This window comes from Arachis duranensis, chromosome 5 (assembly GCF_000817695.3).
Source record: "Arachis duranensis cultivar V14167 chromosome 5, aradu.V14167.gnm2.J7QH, whole genome shotgun sequence".
Classification (NCBI taxonomy): domain Eukaryota; kingdom Viridiplantae; phylum Streptophyta; class Magnoliopsida; order Fabales; family Fabaceae; genus Arachis; species Arachis duranensis.
Genome location: NC_029776.3, coordinates 15,715,162 through 15,732,192, shown reverse-complemented (window position 1 = coordinate 15,732,192; position 17,031 = coordinate 15,715,162). Strand labels below are relative to the sequence as shown.

The 17,031-nt window shown below is 34.1% G+C and overlaps 1 protein-coding gene across 1 annotated transcript; it reads right to left on the bottom strand.

Moving 5' to 3' along the window:
• Nucleotides 1-14,973: 14,973 nt before the first annotated feature.
• On the bottom strand, nt 14,974-15,573 carry LOC107488360 (uncharacterized). The gene has a single exon (XM_016109089.3). The coding sequence runs from the start codon at nt 15,511-15,513 to the stop codon at nt 15,157-15,159; it is 357 nt and encodes a 118-aa protein (XP_015964575.1). The 5' UTR covers nt 15,514-15,573; the 3' UTR covers nt 14,974-15,156.
• Between the last annotated feature and the right edge of the window lie 1,458 nt (nt 15,574-17,031).

Below are 17,031 nucleotides of genomic sequence, written 5' to 3'. Positions count from 1 at the left end.
TTATCTTCTCAAAAAAAAAAAAAAAAATTGAAAGAATCAATTTTCTCTTTACAATTACATCACCAACACCTAAGTCCCTTTCCTCTTTTGCATTTTGAATGAGCTCCTACTGCACAGTTGGAAGACCTCTACTGCTGTCAACTTTCTCCCAAGAAACTCTCGTTTGTAGTGAGTAGTGACACAATTTTTGATGCCACCTTTCTTAAAATCTTAAAACAAACTAAGACAGTACATAAAGAGATTATTTAATACCTTTTTAATAAGAACTGATTTCTCTCTCTTAGTAAAATTTTTGCTCTTCCATCCCCTCAATCTATCCTCAATTTTGTTAATAACTGGCTACCAACCACCTATCCATTTTCAATAAATTTGCTCCTAGCAGTATTCTCAAATAGAGGATTGGTAACTTCGCTTTACTACACCCCAGATTTTTGCATGCTCTGTATGTGCATAGTTCTAGCTTCTCATAATTGAGACCAATAATTACTGACTTGCCATAGTTGATACTCAATCCCACATAAGTTCAAAATCTTGTAATAATCTCTTGTAATTGACAAATGACAACTATTTAAGCATCACAAAGACAAAATGCAATCATGTCATTCACAAATTACAAATGAGACAATTCTATATTAATTATCCTATCTAATTATCAACGGCTTCGCCCTTCTCTGAAAAAACACAAGTTAGAACCTCACCTACTAGCACAAAGAGAAATGGAGCAAGAGGATCACCTTGCTACAATCCCGATTGAAGATTAAATGGCTTTGTAGGATAATCATCATTTACAAAGATTGACAGTGATGTGGTAGTAAGATATATTTGGTGTTAGTGTTGAAGTTAGTCCCACACCAAAAAAAACAAAGAAGAGTGAAAAATTTATAAGATGAGAGATTCATTAATTTGACATCTTAAGGTTTTAAGTTGGATGTGGTGTTTTTTCATTTTATATTCTCTCACTTGATTCCTCCCACGGTTGGCCCAACATTTGGATCTGCTTTTTCCAAAATTTACCGAATCCCATACATCGTAAGACTTTATCAACAAATCCCCACCTTTTTTTTTCCAAAGATAATAGGTTATATTTCATTAATTATTAAAAAATGAAATACAAAGATGTCCAAAAGCAGGACAACATAATAAAAGGTGGGGATTTCTCAAAAACACTACATTGAAGGTATTCATCCAACGGTGCGTAGTCGAAAAACGAAGAAAAATCTTAAAGAAGAAATAATGATAAATCAAATTGAATGCATCTAAGAGCTTGTCTCATGGAGATGACGACTTAAACTGGGAGTTCTTTGAATTTCACGGAGCAACTTGACAGAGCTTGCTAGAATGGCAGACGGCATAGAAGTAGAACCTTCAAAAATCAACTGGTTGCGAGCTTTCCAGCAGTTCCAGCAAATGATGGCAAGCAATTGAGGATTACGGTCAGCATTCTTCAACGGGTTAAGTATCTCTGTTGATGCAGTCCACCATGCCCAAAAGTCGTTAGAACTCTGAGGGGGAAGACAGTCACGAAGATAACTCTGAGACCATACGTCTTTAATTCTAGAGCAATCGATCAAACAATGAGTGACTGTTTCCGTTGCTTCATGACAGCAAGGGCATATTGGTGATATAGATGGGATGTGGTGATGAATCTGAGCAAGCACCGGAAGTCGGCCATGGAGAGCTTTCCAGATAAATAGCTTAATTTTGTGAGGCAAGTTCAACTTCCATAGATCAATCCACGGCTTTTTCTGTTGCATATAATTAGGGCAAAGCTCCAGAGGCAGATGGTAAAATAAATAGCCAATTCTGTAACCTGAAGCTGTATCATATTGCTTGGATTTGTTCAAATCCCATTGCAATTTGTCCCTACTCTGCTGAATTTTAACTGACAAAATCCTGTTTGCAACGTCTTGGAAAAATAATTCTTGAATGAGATTCTGATTCCAATTTCTATCTTCAGTAATTAGATCTTTAACTCTTGGAAACAACTCAGAAATAGCCTGTCTATTTGGCATGTCAGAAATCATTAAAGGATACGGAGGAGGCAGCCAAGGATCCTCAAAGGTTCGGATATCCTCACCAGTACCCACAGCCTAATTAAGACCTTTTTCAACAATCTTTCGGTCTTCCAGTATGCTCCTCTATCCCCAAGAAGGTAAGACTCCGATTTCTGCTGTTATAGCATTACCATTGCTAAAGTATTTACCTCTTAAGATTTTGGATAATAAGGAAGTAGGATGTGTTACAAGTCGCCAAAATTGTTTGCCTAAAAGCGCCAGATTTTGGATTTTGAGATCTTTAAATCCAAGGCCTCATTCTTTTCGTGAGCGAGTCATAGTGTCCCAGCTAATCCAAGCCATCCTCCTTTCAGAACCTTTTTGTCCCCACCAGAACTGAGAAAGTAGAGAGTGAATTTCCGAAATTAAACCATCAGGCAACTTGAAGCAAGACAATGTATAAATAGGAATAGCTTCTCCCATTGCCTTAAGCAATACGTGTCTACCACCTGACGAAAGAAGATTGCGCTTCCACCCTTGGATTCTTTTCCGAACCTTTTCTTTGATCATACTAAAAGAATCCTTTTTCGATTTAGAGACTATAGAAGGCAAACCAAGGTATTTATCTTGAGCCCCAATATGATTAATATTCATAGAGTTAGCCAATAGTGTACGAGTAGTGGACGGAGTGTTGTGGCTAAAGAATACAGCAGATTTATTAAGATGTACCCTCTGGCCACTGATGCTTTCATAAGAATTCAATAAATGCAGGATATTTAAACATACTTCAGGATTAGCCTTACAGAATAAAATGGAATCATCAGCAAACAGAAGGTGGTATATTTACTCGATCATACGCATATGTATATAAAATGAAGTCAGTCAACTATTAATTATACCATTGTTCGTATATTTACTCGACAAAAACTGAAATGAAATAAATGCCAGAATAATCAATTCTCAAGCTACATATTAACTAGGGTAGATGGAATTCAAGCATTGTCCATTTAATGTAACAGATAAGATATACATTTTTCTATTAAAAAAATGTTTATATTATCCTTATGTATCATTTTTTTAGTATATAAGATAATATATTGTTTTACTTTCTACTGATTATTTTAATACAAAAATATAAGAAAAATGGTACACACCTCGGTCCAATTTCTTCTCCATATACATATATGGATATTGTTTGTTCTTAACCTGCCTGACAAATAGTAGAAAAGTGGCGTGCGGAGAAATTTGTACTCGTTTCATCTTGTGAACTTATCTCTATGCTCAAGGTTTTAAATTATTCTAGATGTATGTGTGTATATATATTTACAAAAATAGTGTTCATTTATAAATAAAAGACACCAAATAACTGTTAGATTTGTGATTTAGTGAGAGAAAATGATTCTTACAATATTGAAATGAATGAAGAGTAGCTAATTTATACACAAGGTAACTTACTGGTGTAGTAAAATAACGACTAACTACCTTAACAACTTGTGCATGCAATTAACTATTTCTATAATTGATTTTTAGTAGCTGACTTATCAACTGTTAAATTACAAGCGAACTTTAATATTGTCCTTCATGTTGGAGCATACAAATTGTAAGTACCTAACTTGGAGATGAGGAATGGAAACTAAGGTGTTGGAATCGCTTTTCTCAAATGTTTGCTAACTGGTGTGTAGTTGGCACATGAACAAGTTTGATGAATCCTATCTCAACCTTTTTTCTCTAATAAAATGGTAGACTATCTCAATATGTTTGTATCTTTGATGGAATGTGGGATTCGAAGCTAATTATTGCATGGCTGAGACGTTGTCACAAAAAAACATGGCAGAGTTGATGTTGATATCAAAGAATTTGAGTAAGTTCAAAAGTCACATAACTTCACAGACAGCATTGACTATAGCTCTATATTCTACTTCAGTAAAAATTCTAAAGACTACATGTTTCTTACTTTTCTAGGTGATCAAGTAATCTCTCAAGAAGGTGCAATATCCAATTGTGAATCTTCTAGTGTCTAAATATATATAGCTTCCCCAATTTGTATCAAGAGAACTCCCTGGCCAGGTGCTGCTTTCAGGTATCTCAATACTTGATGGACAACATTGAGATGAGGAGCTTTGGAATTAGACATGATTTGAGCAAGCTATGTTACTACAAAAGTGATGTGAGGCCTCGAAATTGTGAGGTACATTAACCTCCTAATTAGTCTCCTATAAGCTGATGCATCCTGAAGTTTATCACCCTCTTTATCCCTAAATTTGATAATAGCTTCCATTGGAACTGAAGCTGGCTTAGAGTTCAAGAAGGGACATGGTGTATTTTCTCTAAGTTAAAGAGATCCCCTTTGCTGATTTCGCAATTTTCAAACCCAAGTAAAATCTTGAGTTTGAAGATTGATTGCAATTTTTGTCGCACTTGTTGAATTATTGTGGAATCTGTCCCTGCAATAATGATATCATCAATATATACAAGCAAAAAGATGATAGATGGCGCTGCTACCATAGAGAACAAGCAATAATCACTCTTACATTGATTAAAGCCATGTTGCTTGAGTGTAGAGCAAAATTTGCAAAACATTATCTAGATGTTTGCTCATGATATATAGTGAATGATTCAGCTTGCAAACTAACCCTTCTTTACGATTTGGGTGCCCTAATGAAAGTTCCATGTAACTTCTTCATCGAGAAAGCATTGCTGATGTTGAGTTGGACAAAGTTCCACTTCTTAATAGCTGCGATTGATAATAGAACTCGAACGATAAAGACTTTAGCTACAGGACTATATGTATCCTTGAAGTCGATCCTAACTTCTTGTGTATAGCCTCTGGCACAAGTCTGGCTTTGTATCGTTCTAAACTACCATCAGCCTTGAGTTTTGCCTAAAACCCATCTGCAACCAATGGTTGTTTTTCCTTGTGGAAGAGGAACTAAACTCCAAATGTTATTAGCTTCTAGAGCATCTAATTCTTCTTGAATTACTACCTCCATTCATGATGTACTACTGCCTGATGGTAAAACTAAGGTTCTAAAATGACCTTAGCTTGATTTATGGTGTCATGGTAAGTGTGATTCGATCTATGGTTACTTATATAGTTGGAGATCGGGTACGGTGATTTAGTATTGCAAACATAGTTATTTAGGTATCATGGTGGTAGGATTGTTCTATTGGATCATCTTAGTTATGGTGAGTTAGGTTGAATTGGTGTTAGTGGTGTGTGGTAGGGTTGATCAGAAGACATAGTGTTTGTGGGGCTGAATTATGTTGAGGTGGAGTTATATTTAGGGTGACAAAATTAGGAACAGAGTGGGGTAAAACTAAGTGATCAAAGAGGTCAGAGGCAATGAAGTGTAAGGGCTTTTGGTGAAAGGCAATATGTTTTCATGAAAAATTACTGTCTTCAAGTTATATAATCTGTAACCTTTGTAGTGAATAGGATATCCTAAGAACACTCTTGGATCAGCTCTGGGGATAAATTTTGGTCCTAAATCTGACCTTGTGGCAACATATATAAGGCATCCAAAGGCCCCGAGAGCTTGATAATTTGGTGATTTTTTGAACAAAACTTCAAATGGAGACTTCATGTTGTGTAATGAAGTTGGTGTTCTATTTATGAAGAAAGTAGTAGTGGTGATACATTCATCCCAAAAAGCCATTGGAACTTGGAATTGAAAGTATAGTGCTCGAGCCACATTTGATAAGTGTTAATGCTTTCTCTCCACCACTACATTCTGTTGAGGCTTACAAGGGCATGAAAATAATGCAACACTCATCGTTCTTGCAAAAAATTAGTGGTAGCTAGCTCCTTAGCATTATCAAACCTCAAGCACTTAATCTTACTGTATAAAACTATTTCATGTAAACTGTAGCTTTAGAAGTTAACAAGTAAATCTAAAAAAATCTAATAACATCATCTACAAGTGTTAGAAAATATCTCTTTTCATTACATATTGAGATACGATATGTCCCCCATACATCACAATGCACAAAATCAAAAGCATGTAAAGAGAGATTGTTGTTGGATTCAAACGGAAGAGGACATATAAGACAGGTTGAAGATTCATTTTTGTGCAAATTATTTTTATTGAACACTTTAAAACTAAAATGAGAGATTTTAGAACTTTATTGGAAGCATGTTCTAAGCGAGCATGCCATAGTTGTGAGCTATCAACAGTCATTAGCCTTTAATTTATTCTCAATTGATTGGAGAGAATTGAATCTTGTAGGATGTATAAGTCATAATCCAGCTCACCCTTTTCAATAATCTTCAGTTGGTAATAGTAAGATATGTATTTGATAAGAAAGAAGAAACTAACAAGAAATTTATACAAAATTTAGGAACATGTAAGACGTTTTTATTGAGGGTTATATTAGGGCTGATCAAAATAGTGCCAATTTAATGTATTTGGCTTGAAAAAATTTGCTCATTAGACAAAGAAACTGAATATTGTTGAGTTGTGTGAATGGAGTGAAAAAGGAATAAATCGCAAACAATGTGGATTGTTTCTCCACGATCTAGAATCCAATTTTATTTTAATAATTTTGATCTCTAAATTGAGATGTTGAGGACAATACCTTTTGGTGTGGTTACTTCAGTTGCTGTAGTTGAGGGTATTTCTTGAATTTTTCTGATTGTTTATTAAATTCATCAACTCCTGAATCTGTGTTGCACTTAGTGTCAAAGTGGAGTTATCTTCTTGATGATGTATAATGTTCTCCATTGTGATGTTTTGTGTAGCTTTCTACCACGATTTGGAAGAAAATCATGCAATTTATAGCATTTTTTCACTGTATGACCAAGCATTTCACATTGTGAATACATTTGTTTATCCTTGTTCACATTTTTTCTTCCTCTACCATAGGGAGTGTACGTGTTTAAATTTTTAGTTAAGAAAACAACCTGAGTTGAGGATGAGGCATTACCAAGTGATCTATGTTTTTCTTCTTGAACCACCCAAGGACAAAACTTTGTTGATAGTAGGGAGAGGCTCCATAAGCATAATTTGACTTTAATTTGAGAACAAGAGTCATCTATACCCATGAAAAAGCAGTGTCACACACTCAGCCTGTAAGAAATTTTAAAGAGGTCTAGCATCTCCATAATTACAATATTTCGAACGGTACGAGTTTAATTCTTCCTAAAGAACTTTGATATTGGTGAAGTATTGAGACACTATCATCGCACCTTGGTGCAAATTCATCAGTTCTCTTTTAATCTCAAAGATTTTTGGTCCATTACTGTGTTGGAACCTTTCTTTGAGATCATTCCACAATTCCTCAGCTGATTCAGCATACACCAGTGAAGTTGCAATTCTTTTGACACTAAATTTAAAATTCAAGTACTTATTACTACATCATTGATGCATTGCTAATTCTCAAATTTCTCTGGATTACCCTCTAGCATAGGATCTAGATGAGGGACAATTTCAAAAACAAAACCGAGCTTTCTCTTTGTGTTGAGAGCCTTCTTCATGGCTCGGTTCCAGGAATGATAATTTTTCTCCGTGAACTGTTGTGTGACTAAAACAAAACTTGGTTAATCAGCTAGAGAGAGGAAGAAAGGATCTGCCATGGTTGTAGCTTATTGAAGTTCGAAGAAAGAAAATTATAAAAACTGAAGTAAGAAGAACGATTGTTCACCCTCGATGTGGTAATTGGAGCCTTCAATTCATTAATTGTGTTGTGAAATTGTGAATTGAAGCAACTCTCATCAACTCTATCATGTGAGTTCGAGATGTGAAGAATGAGCAGAACAAAATAAAAAAAAATAGACAAAGGAGGATGTAGAAAAATGAAAAAGAAATGAGGCGCAAAAGTGAGAGAGAGCGAGAGTTTTAAAAAAAATTGCATCTAATACCATATTAGATTTGTGATATTAGTGAGAGAAAATGATTCTCATTGTATTGAAATAAATGAAGAGTAGCTTGATTATACACAAAGAAACTTGTTGTAACAATTAACTACCTTAACAACTTCTGCAACTAGCCATTTCTATAACTAACTTTTAGTAACTAATTGATTCACGGTTAAATTACAAGTGAACTTTACTAGTAACATTTATAAATAAAAAAAACATTAAATTTATATTTAAATAATAAAATTAGATATTTTTTAAGTTGATAAAAACTATATGAGTAAGCACATCAACAAAATATATACATATTTGGATTTTTTATTTGAATTTAATTTTAGTACACTATCAATGTAAAATAGTTTTACACATGCATTTAATTACGTATCGTCATATAAGCAAAAATAATTATTTTTTACATTGACCACATGAATGGCCACCCAAAAAAATTGATATAATTAAATGATTGTATATAACATTTTATATTGTCAATGTATCAAAAACTCTTTTTTTAATTTTGAAACATACACTAAAAATATTGTAACATAATAAAATATAAAGTTATAAATTACCATTTCTATCTATGCTAGTTCAGAACGCTAACAAATTTACCCACGAATAAACAAAAATACCATTTTTACCTATGAAAGATGTACTTTTATTAACAAAACTATTCGAATCCTAAAAAATTATTTAAAATTTTTAAAATACCCTCTAATATAACGTAACTTCTTTTTACTCCATACCACCACTCCTCTAATCCCAAACCTTACCACCACCCAAATCTCTTTTTTACTCCTCACCACCTCTCGTCCACTTTGCCACCTCCACCACCTCCTCCCCCAACGCCCCCTCTTTATGAGCACCCCATTCGCCGCTAAAGCCTCCAAGAACCTCAACCGCGATGTCTCTCTCATTTGCAAGTGTAAACACTGCTTCATCCTCCGTCACGTCGTCACCATCATCTCCAGCACAGACTTCCGCAAGGCCCTCTCCTACCTTGAAGCCTTTATTGGTGACATATGTTGGCTCCTCTCCATCCTTGAAGCTGACGGTTCTGCCGCGGATGTGGGTAGCAGTGGCGGCATTGTCCTCTCGTTCCCTCTGATTGCCAGCAACGACCCATTCTGTCTTGGGTATATGGTTTTTCATTGATAATGTTCAAATAGATCAATTGAATGATAGGGTAGAAGTTGCTAATGAACTTGCTTTGCTTGCGAATGATAACGATAGGAACAAAAAGACCATTTTTGAGGAAGGTGGCGTTCCAACTTTGTTGAAACTCTTGAAAGAGAGTGGTAGTGGTGGAATTTGAGATTGGGAGAATGGTGGTGTGGAGTAAATAGAGAAGTTAGAGTTAGAGTATATTAGAGGATATTTTTGGAATTTCAAATAATTTTTTAGGATTCGAATAGTTTTATTAATAAAAGTTCATCTTTCATGAGTAAAAATTATAACTTTGTTTATTCATGGGTAGATCTATCAACGTTCTAAACTTTTATGGATAGAAATGATAGTTTACTCTAAAATATATTTTTCTTCTTTTGGAGCATATTTAAACTTACTTTTTAACTTAAAATTTTTCATAAATAACTACCATCTAATATAATTTTTCAAAATCTCAAAGATTTAACCGATTTACAAGATAAGCAAATTATTCAACTAAATTATTTACATTTAAAATAAAATGAAAACTCGTATACATAAAATTAATTTTTATAAAATTAACAATTAAAAATTATTAAATAATTTATTATATTTAATTAAATTATTATTTAACCCTTTTTAATCATTAATTTCATATAACGGCAACTGATTTTTTGTTTAAAATAATATAAAGAAAAGTGTCACGATAAATTTTAGAAGGTTAAATTTAACGGTATTTGTATAATTTTCTAGAGTGTTTGAAAATATTATAGATGATTTTGGAACGTTTTAAAATGTTCTAGAAGGTCCCGAAATACCCTAGAAGATTTTAGAAGACTCTAGATGGTCATAAAGTATCCTAGAAGAATGTGGATGTATATAAAAGTATGAAGAGTAGTATGAAATAATCTAGAAGTATTTAAAGAAATATGGTAGGATAGATATTTGTAGTGAAGGTTTTAGATGTTTAATTTGGACCGTTGATTATATTTGATCCTAGCCATCCATTGAGGAGGTGGATGACTATAAATAAGGAGTGAGAGTTAGAGTTTGGATGAGTGAATCATTTGTAATAAATACTTTGAGTAATAAAATATTATTTCTATCAAAGCTTCTTTTCTCTTGTGTTCTCTTGAGTTCTTAGCCTTCTTGCTAAGTATTGAGGGTTAAATTGAATTGGTCTTAGCTCAAGAGGTTGAGTAAGTCTGAGTGCTAGCACAGTAGCATTGGAGTATGTCCAAGGTCGCGATAATTTGGCATCAGAGCAAGGTTCGATAGGGAGTACATACAAGGGATTTGTGGGTATGACTTCTAGTGTAACCATGGAGTATATTGAGTCTCAAAGAAAAAGAGATGCTATTTCTTCTCAATGGGGAGGCAAGAAGGCCCGTTCTTCAAGTGAGCCTAGAGGTAAGGATTTTAAGTTATTAGAAAAGAGAGTTTCTATGTTAGAGAATGTTCTATCCACTATGGATGAGCGCTTCCAAAGGATAAAACATGATAACGAAACCCTCGAGGCTCACGTGTTAGAAGAACTAGATGTTTTCAAAGAAAGCATGCTCCAAATCGAAGAGAAACTTGAGAATTCCTTGAAGCTATTTGAGGAAGTTCAAGTTTGGTTTGAGGAAGAAAAATCTCGACCAACCATTATAAGAGAGACGACAAAGATTGATCTCCCAAAGTCAAATGAGTTCAAGGACGTGAAGGACGCTCGAGAGGTGGATAACTTTCTATAGCAAATGAAGAGGTACTTTAAAGGCCAAGGGTGGTCGAGGAAGCAATAAAGGTGCGGACTGCAGCTCTCTACCTTTCTGACAATGTTACTTTGTGGTGAAGGAGAAAATGTGTAGATATGGAGAAGGGTACTTGCAACATAGCCACATGGAAAGATTTCAAAAGGGAGTTGAAAAGACAATTCTTCCATGAGAATGTGGTTTATGAAGCAAGAAAGAAGTTGAGGGAGTTGAAGCACAAGAGTACGAGCAGCGACTCTATAAAGGAGTTCACTACTCTCACCCTTCAAATCATTAACTTAGTATTAGAGGATGCATTGTTCTTCTTCGTTGATGGACTCCAACCTTAGGCAAAGTAAAAACTACAAAGAAGGAATGTTAAAGATGTCAACAAGGCCATCGTAGTGGCCGAATCACTCACTGAGTATCGAGTATCATCGGGAAGACTCTAAGCCTCAAAGAAAGAGTACAAGGAAAAGAAGAAGATTTTTGTGCCCAAAAGAGGATGTTTTGTATGCAAGAGACCATGCCAAATGAAGGACTGTCTTAAGTTAGAAACTCTGGAATCTATCACCGAGGAATGAGAGGCTCAATCGCAAGCAACTGAATGTGTTAGATCTGTCCAACTCGTAAATGCTATGAAGGACAAAAAGGCAAGCACTGCAGAAAAGAAAGGCTTGATGTATGTTAAAGACTTTATCAATGAAAAATCTGTCATGGCTATAATTGACACTGGTGCTACACACAACTTCATCATGTCTGATGAAGCAAAGAGGCATGGGTTGAAGATCAATAAAAAGAATGACTAGTTCAAACCCGTGAATACCGAGGGTGAACCCCTTAAGGGAATAGCAAAATGGGTTGAGATGACTCTTGATTCTTAGAAGGGGATTGAGGATTTCTCAGTAGCACCCATGGATGATTTCAAATTAGTCATCGGGCTCAATTTGTAAAGGAAGGCAAATATAATACCTATGCCACACTACGACAATATGCGTTATGGAGAAAGGGTCTCTATGCATGGTCTCTACAGTCTCTAAAGCTGGAGGACCGCTGATACTTTTCACCATGCAACTCAAGAAAGGATTCAAGAATGAAGAGATTATATATTTGACTCTATTACAAGAGGAGTTAACATCTAAAAGAGAAGACGTTCCTCCCAAAATTAAGGAAGTCTTTGAAGAAAATAAGGATATGATGCCTCCCAAGTTGCCAAAGCAACTACCATCTAAGAGTAAGTTAGATCACAAGATTAAATTGAAATTAGGGACAAAGCCGCCTGCCTCATCACCTTATAGGATAGCGATGCCAGAACTTGAGGAGTTGAAAAAGTAACTCAAGGATCTGCTAGATGTTGGATTCATCCGTTCATTGAAGACTGAATTGGCAACCATTTCCATGATTGAAGGAGACATTATACACGTCATTAAGAAAAAGTTACATCATGATTCATTAGCTAAGAAGTTGGTGGAGTTAGCTAGAGAAGGTAAGACCAAATATTTTGGCTAGAAAATGACCTTCTCTACACCATTGGGAGAAGTCTATATGTCCCTAAGTGAAAAAATCTAAGAAGAAAGTTTGTGAGAAAATGTCATGACACCAAGTGGGCTGGTCACCAAGGTCAGCAAAGGACCTTGACACTCATTGAATCTTCTTATTGTTGGCCTCAGATAAAGGATGAAGTGGAGAATTATGTGAAGACTTGTCTTGTATGCCAACAAGATAAGATTGAAAATAAGACACTAAGTGGGTTGTTGGAACCTCTACCTCCATCAAAGCGACTGTGAAAAAGTGTGTCTTTGGATTTTATCTCTGTCTTACCAAAGTTCGAGAAATTTAGATCTATCCTCGTAGTAGTGGATCGATTCTCAAAATATACTACCTTTATACCTGCCCCTACTGATTACACTGCAGAGGAAGCAGCACGACTATTCTTTAAGAATGTGGTAAAGTACTGGGATTGTCTAAGAGCATCATTAGTGATTAAGATCCACGTTTTATAGGACGACTATGGACAAAGTTTTTCAAACTTTTTGGATCAGAACTTTATTTCTCGACAAGCTTCCATCCTCAAACTGATGGGCAGACGGAGAGAGTAAATGCCTTACTCGATTGTTACTTGAGAGGCATTTCGTAAGTGCTAATCATAAAGATTAGACAAAATTTTGGGACATTGCTCAAATATCATACAATCTGCAAAGGAGTGAGTCCACAAGAAAAAATTCTTCGAGATTGTGACTGGACAACAGCCGCTTACACCGCACTATCTTTCTTTCTCTTACTCAGGAAAGATCCCTAGAGCTTATCATATGATTAAGTCATGGGAAGAACAAGCAAATGTCACTCGTTCTTACCTCGACAAAGCTGCAAAGAAGATGATGAAATGGACAGATAAGAAGAGGAAGCATGCAAGTTATCAAGTGGGGGACAAGGTAATAGTTAAACTTCTTCCACAACAATTCAAAGCCTTTCACAAGGTTCATAAAAAGGCTTAATCCATAAATACGAAGGGCCATTTGAGATCATTGGGCGTGTTGGGGAGGTTGCTTACAAAGCACAACTCTCTCCTTTTATGAAGATCCATCTCGTCTTTCATGTGAGTATGCTTAAACCATATCATGGAGACCAAGAGAAACCAAGTAGAGGTGACTCGAATTGTGCTCCGCCTGTAGTGATTAGATCATTTGATAAGAAAATCGAAGAAATCTTAGCTAATCACATTGTGAGACAGAGAGGAGTACTACCAAGTATCCAATACTTGATCAATTAGAAAGAACTCCCAATAACCGAAGCTATTTGAGAAACTCGTGAAGATCTGTGGCAATTCCAAGAACACCTAGAGCGCTATCATGAACAGAACACAACGAGGACGTCTGCACAATAGGTGAAAAAATGTCACGATAAATTTTAGAAGGTTAAATTTAATGGTGTTTGTATAGCTTTCTGGAGTGTTTGAGAATACTCTAGATAGTTCCGAAATATTCTAGAATTTTCTAGACGGTTCCAAAATACCCTAGAAGATTCTAAAAGATTTTGAATGGTCATAAAGTATTCTAGAAGAGTGTAGATATATATAGAATTATGAAGAGTAGTATGGAATAATCTATAAGTATTTAGAGAAATGTAGTAGGATAGATATTTGTAATAAATGTTTTAGATGTTCAATATGGACCGTGAATTAGATTTGATCCTAACCATTCATTGAGGAGGTGAATGAGTATAAATAGGGGATGAGAGTTAGAGTTTAGGTGAGTGAGCAATTTGTAACAAACACTTGAGTAATAAAGTCTCATTTTTACCAAAACTTCTTTTTTTTTTGTATTCTTTTATGTTATTAACTTTTTTGCTAAATATTGAGTATTAGGCTGACTTGATTTTAGTTCAAGAAATTGAGTAAATTTAAATGTCAATACTGCAGTATTAAAGTGTGTTTAAAACCGTGACAAAAGGCATAATAGGAGACCGAAAAAAAAAACAGAGAAAAAAAAGGGGTGAAGAGACTGCGGTCCTAAAAGGGAGTTATGTGAGTTCACATCCAAAAATAGAGTAGAAAGAAAATCCGTGGGCCGGGGATTACTTTTCAAGTTTACCTTTTCTACATGCATTTCTATAAAGGCATCATCACATGTGGAAAAATAAATTCATGCTTTGCCACCATGCCATTATTATGTGATTTGAAAATATAAGAAAATCTTTTGAGACATAATAAAAATTCAATTTAAAATAAAATATGTCAAAGTTGTTTTATTTTATAACTTTTCATTACTGTTTGCTTTAATTTATATCTCTTAATTATCGTTAATTTTTCATTATCGCTTAATTATTATTTGAATAATTAGATAATATTATATATAATACATATAATTATTAAATATTAAATTAAATTAAATAATTTTAAATTTTTTTTATATTACTGAATTAAGTATTTTGATCTGCTATAGGTGTAGTCTCTTAAGAGTTTACATGGCTTTAATTTGGTGGTTTCATGACAAATTTTATTAAAAATTGGATACAATTTGAAATAAGAAAAAGTTTAAAGGGTTAGTACTTTTATCAAAATTTGGCCAGTATTTAGTCAGCAAGAAAAAAATGAGTAATTATTAAATTAAAAATATTATTAGTGATTAATTAATGACTACAAATCATAAAATCTGTTGCCCTAGCACTCCTCCTGAAATAATTCTCGAGAAATTAATGTTATGTTAAGCAATTAGAAGTTAATAAATTTTCTAAGCTATAATAGGAGCAAAAGCTAGCTCAAACACATGTTCAGCTAAGAAAAACATGTTTATCAGCATTACAGTATTGGAACGATTGAGTACGCATCACAATAATGATGCAAAAACATACGTTTGCTATCTATATATGTCACTAGCATAACTACTATCTAATCTGGTGCTATATATACATATATGGTGATTTATCTTGAAGATTATTGTTGTTGAGGAATGGAGAGAACAGTAACTCGGTGTATAGGGATATTCACAAGCTCACGAGCAACGTCTTTGAAATCAAGAAGGCCTCCTTCTTTGCACTTTGATAACAATCGATTGGCTTCTTCCTTTGTCATCTTTACCTTCACTCTTATCCCTTCTCCTTCTCCTTCTTCTTCGTCTGCAAAGCGAACACTTTTCTTGGGAGCCTTGCATGGCACTGGAGGAGCTTTCTTTATCGTTAACTCATCTCTATATACCGCTTTCAGTGGTTCTACTACTTCTTTTTCTTCTTCATCCCCATATTCCGGGGTTACTATAGTTCTCCAGTTGAAACAAGCAAGCACGCTGTTCATCTTAATTATGATGTGGGGGTGAAGGAAAAAAGTATACACGAGATTGAATTTATAGAGTGATCGATGAGATCATGAGAAGATAAGGATAAGAATAAAGACGCAAATATTAATGTGACATAATATTAGCTTGCTCGCTTCATTCACTTCTTAGTTATTATATGGGTTATTTTAGAATGATTATGGTAATTATAATAATAAAGTTATATTTTTTATTATTAAATAATATTTTTAAAAAGTATTAACTTACAAAAACATTATTAAGATATAAAAAATTTAACTTTAACCATATTTACCTCCTGAAGTACCATAATTATTTTTGGATAATCATACTAAAATTTACCCTATATATTCTTTTGGATGACCTAACTAGACTTCAATGCAAAGAATGGTCAACCAATTAAGCTTCTCTTTCAGTCAAGCTTTCACTCATTCATGACTATGCTCTGCCCCTGGCCCCTCCACCACTCTTTTCTTCTTCACTCACCATCACCAAAATTAGCCGCTTATACTACAATAATTAGTCACGGTTACATAAATTAATTTTATTGGACATTATTTTATTATATTTACAGCAGGCGAAACTTTAACTAGAGCCCAAATATATATATAATTAAACGATTTTTTCACTACTCCTAGATGTTCGTACAAATACTTAGACATACAAATACTTCTTTTATAAACATTATTGTTGCATCAAATATTATTAGATAAAATATTTTTTTATAATTGGAATGGGGTCTCATATTCTATTATTAAGTAAAGAAAAATTTATATATAAATATACATTGATTAATTTAATAATTAATTTTTTATGTGTATATAATATTTTTAAATGACAAATAATTACACAAATTCGAATAATTTCTTTAATTTGACACAAACCAATTATTATTGAAACGGTATCAATACTCATAATCTGAATGGATAGTGCTATACATAAAATAATGGATATAAGAAGAATATCCAAAGAGATATGTAATATGAGTAGAGTGGCAAAATAAAGTTTTGTAATTTCGTTCTATGTATACAATCCGTTCAAATAGTTATGATTCTCTGGGTTGAGGTGTCAGGTGAATTAGAAAGCATGGCCACCTTCATAGTTTGGCCAGTTCAAAGGAGAGTGACATGTTATATACGTTCATTAAAGCCAAACCTTAAGGCGGGGCCAGTGCTTAATTCAGCTAATCTAGATGTTCAACTGCAGCCTTCAGTTTCTTTTTGATGTAACCACTTTGCCAGTGGCTTAATTAGTTAGTATATATCGTGAATGACTCATTCAACATAGTTTATCTCTCTTATCATAAAGTCTTTGAGTCTAATGGGATAGCCATCCATTTAATTATGCCACATGGCTTGGGTAAACTCTTTAAGTCTTATTTGAGAAAATATCCATGGTATATTTTAAGTTGACATATTTTTTTTATCAATTTAAATGTTTAGAATCAGTGATTTTATGATATAATATTAAAATTTTATTTATATCTAAAAAAGTAAAAATTCGATCTTTAGTGAGAGTGA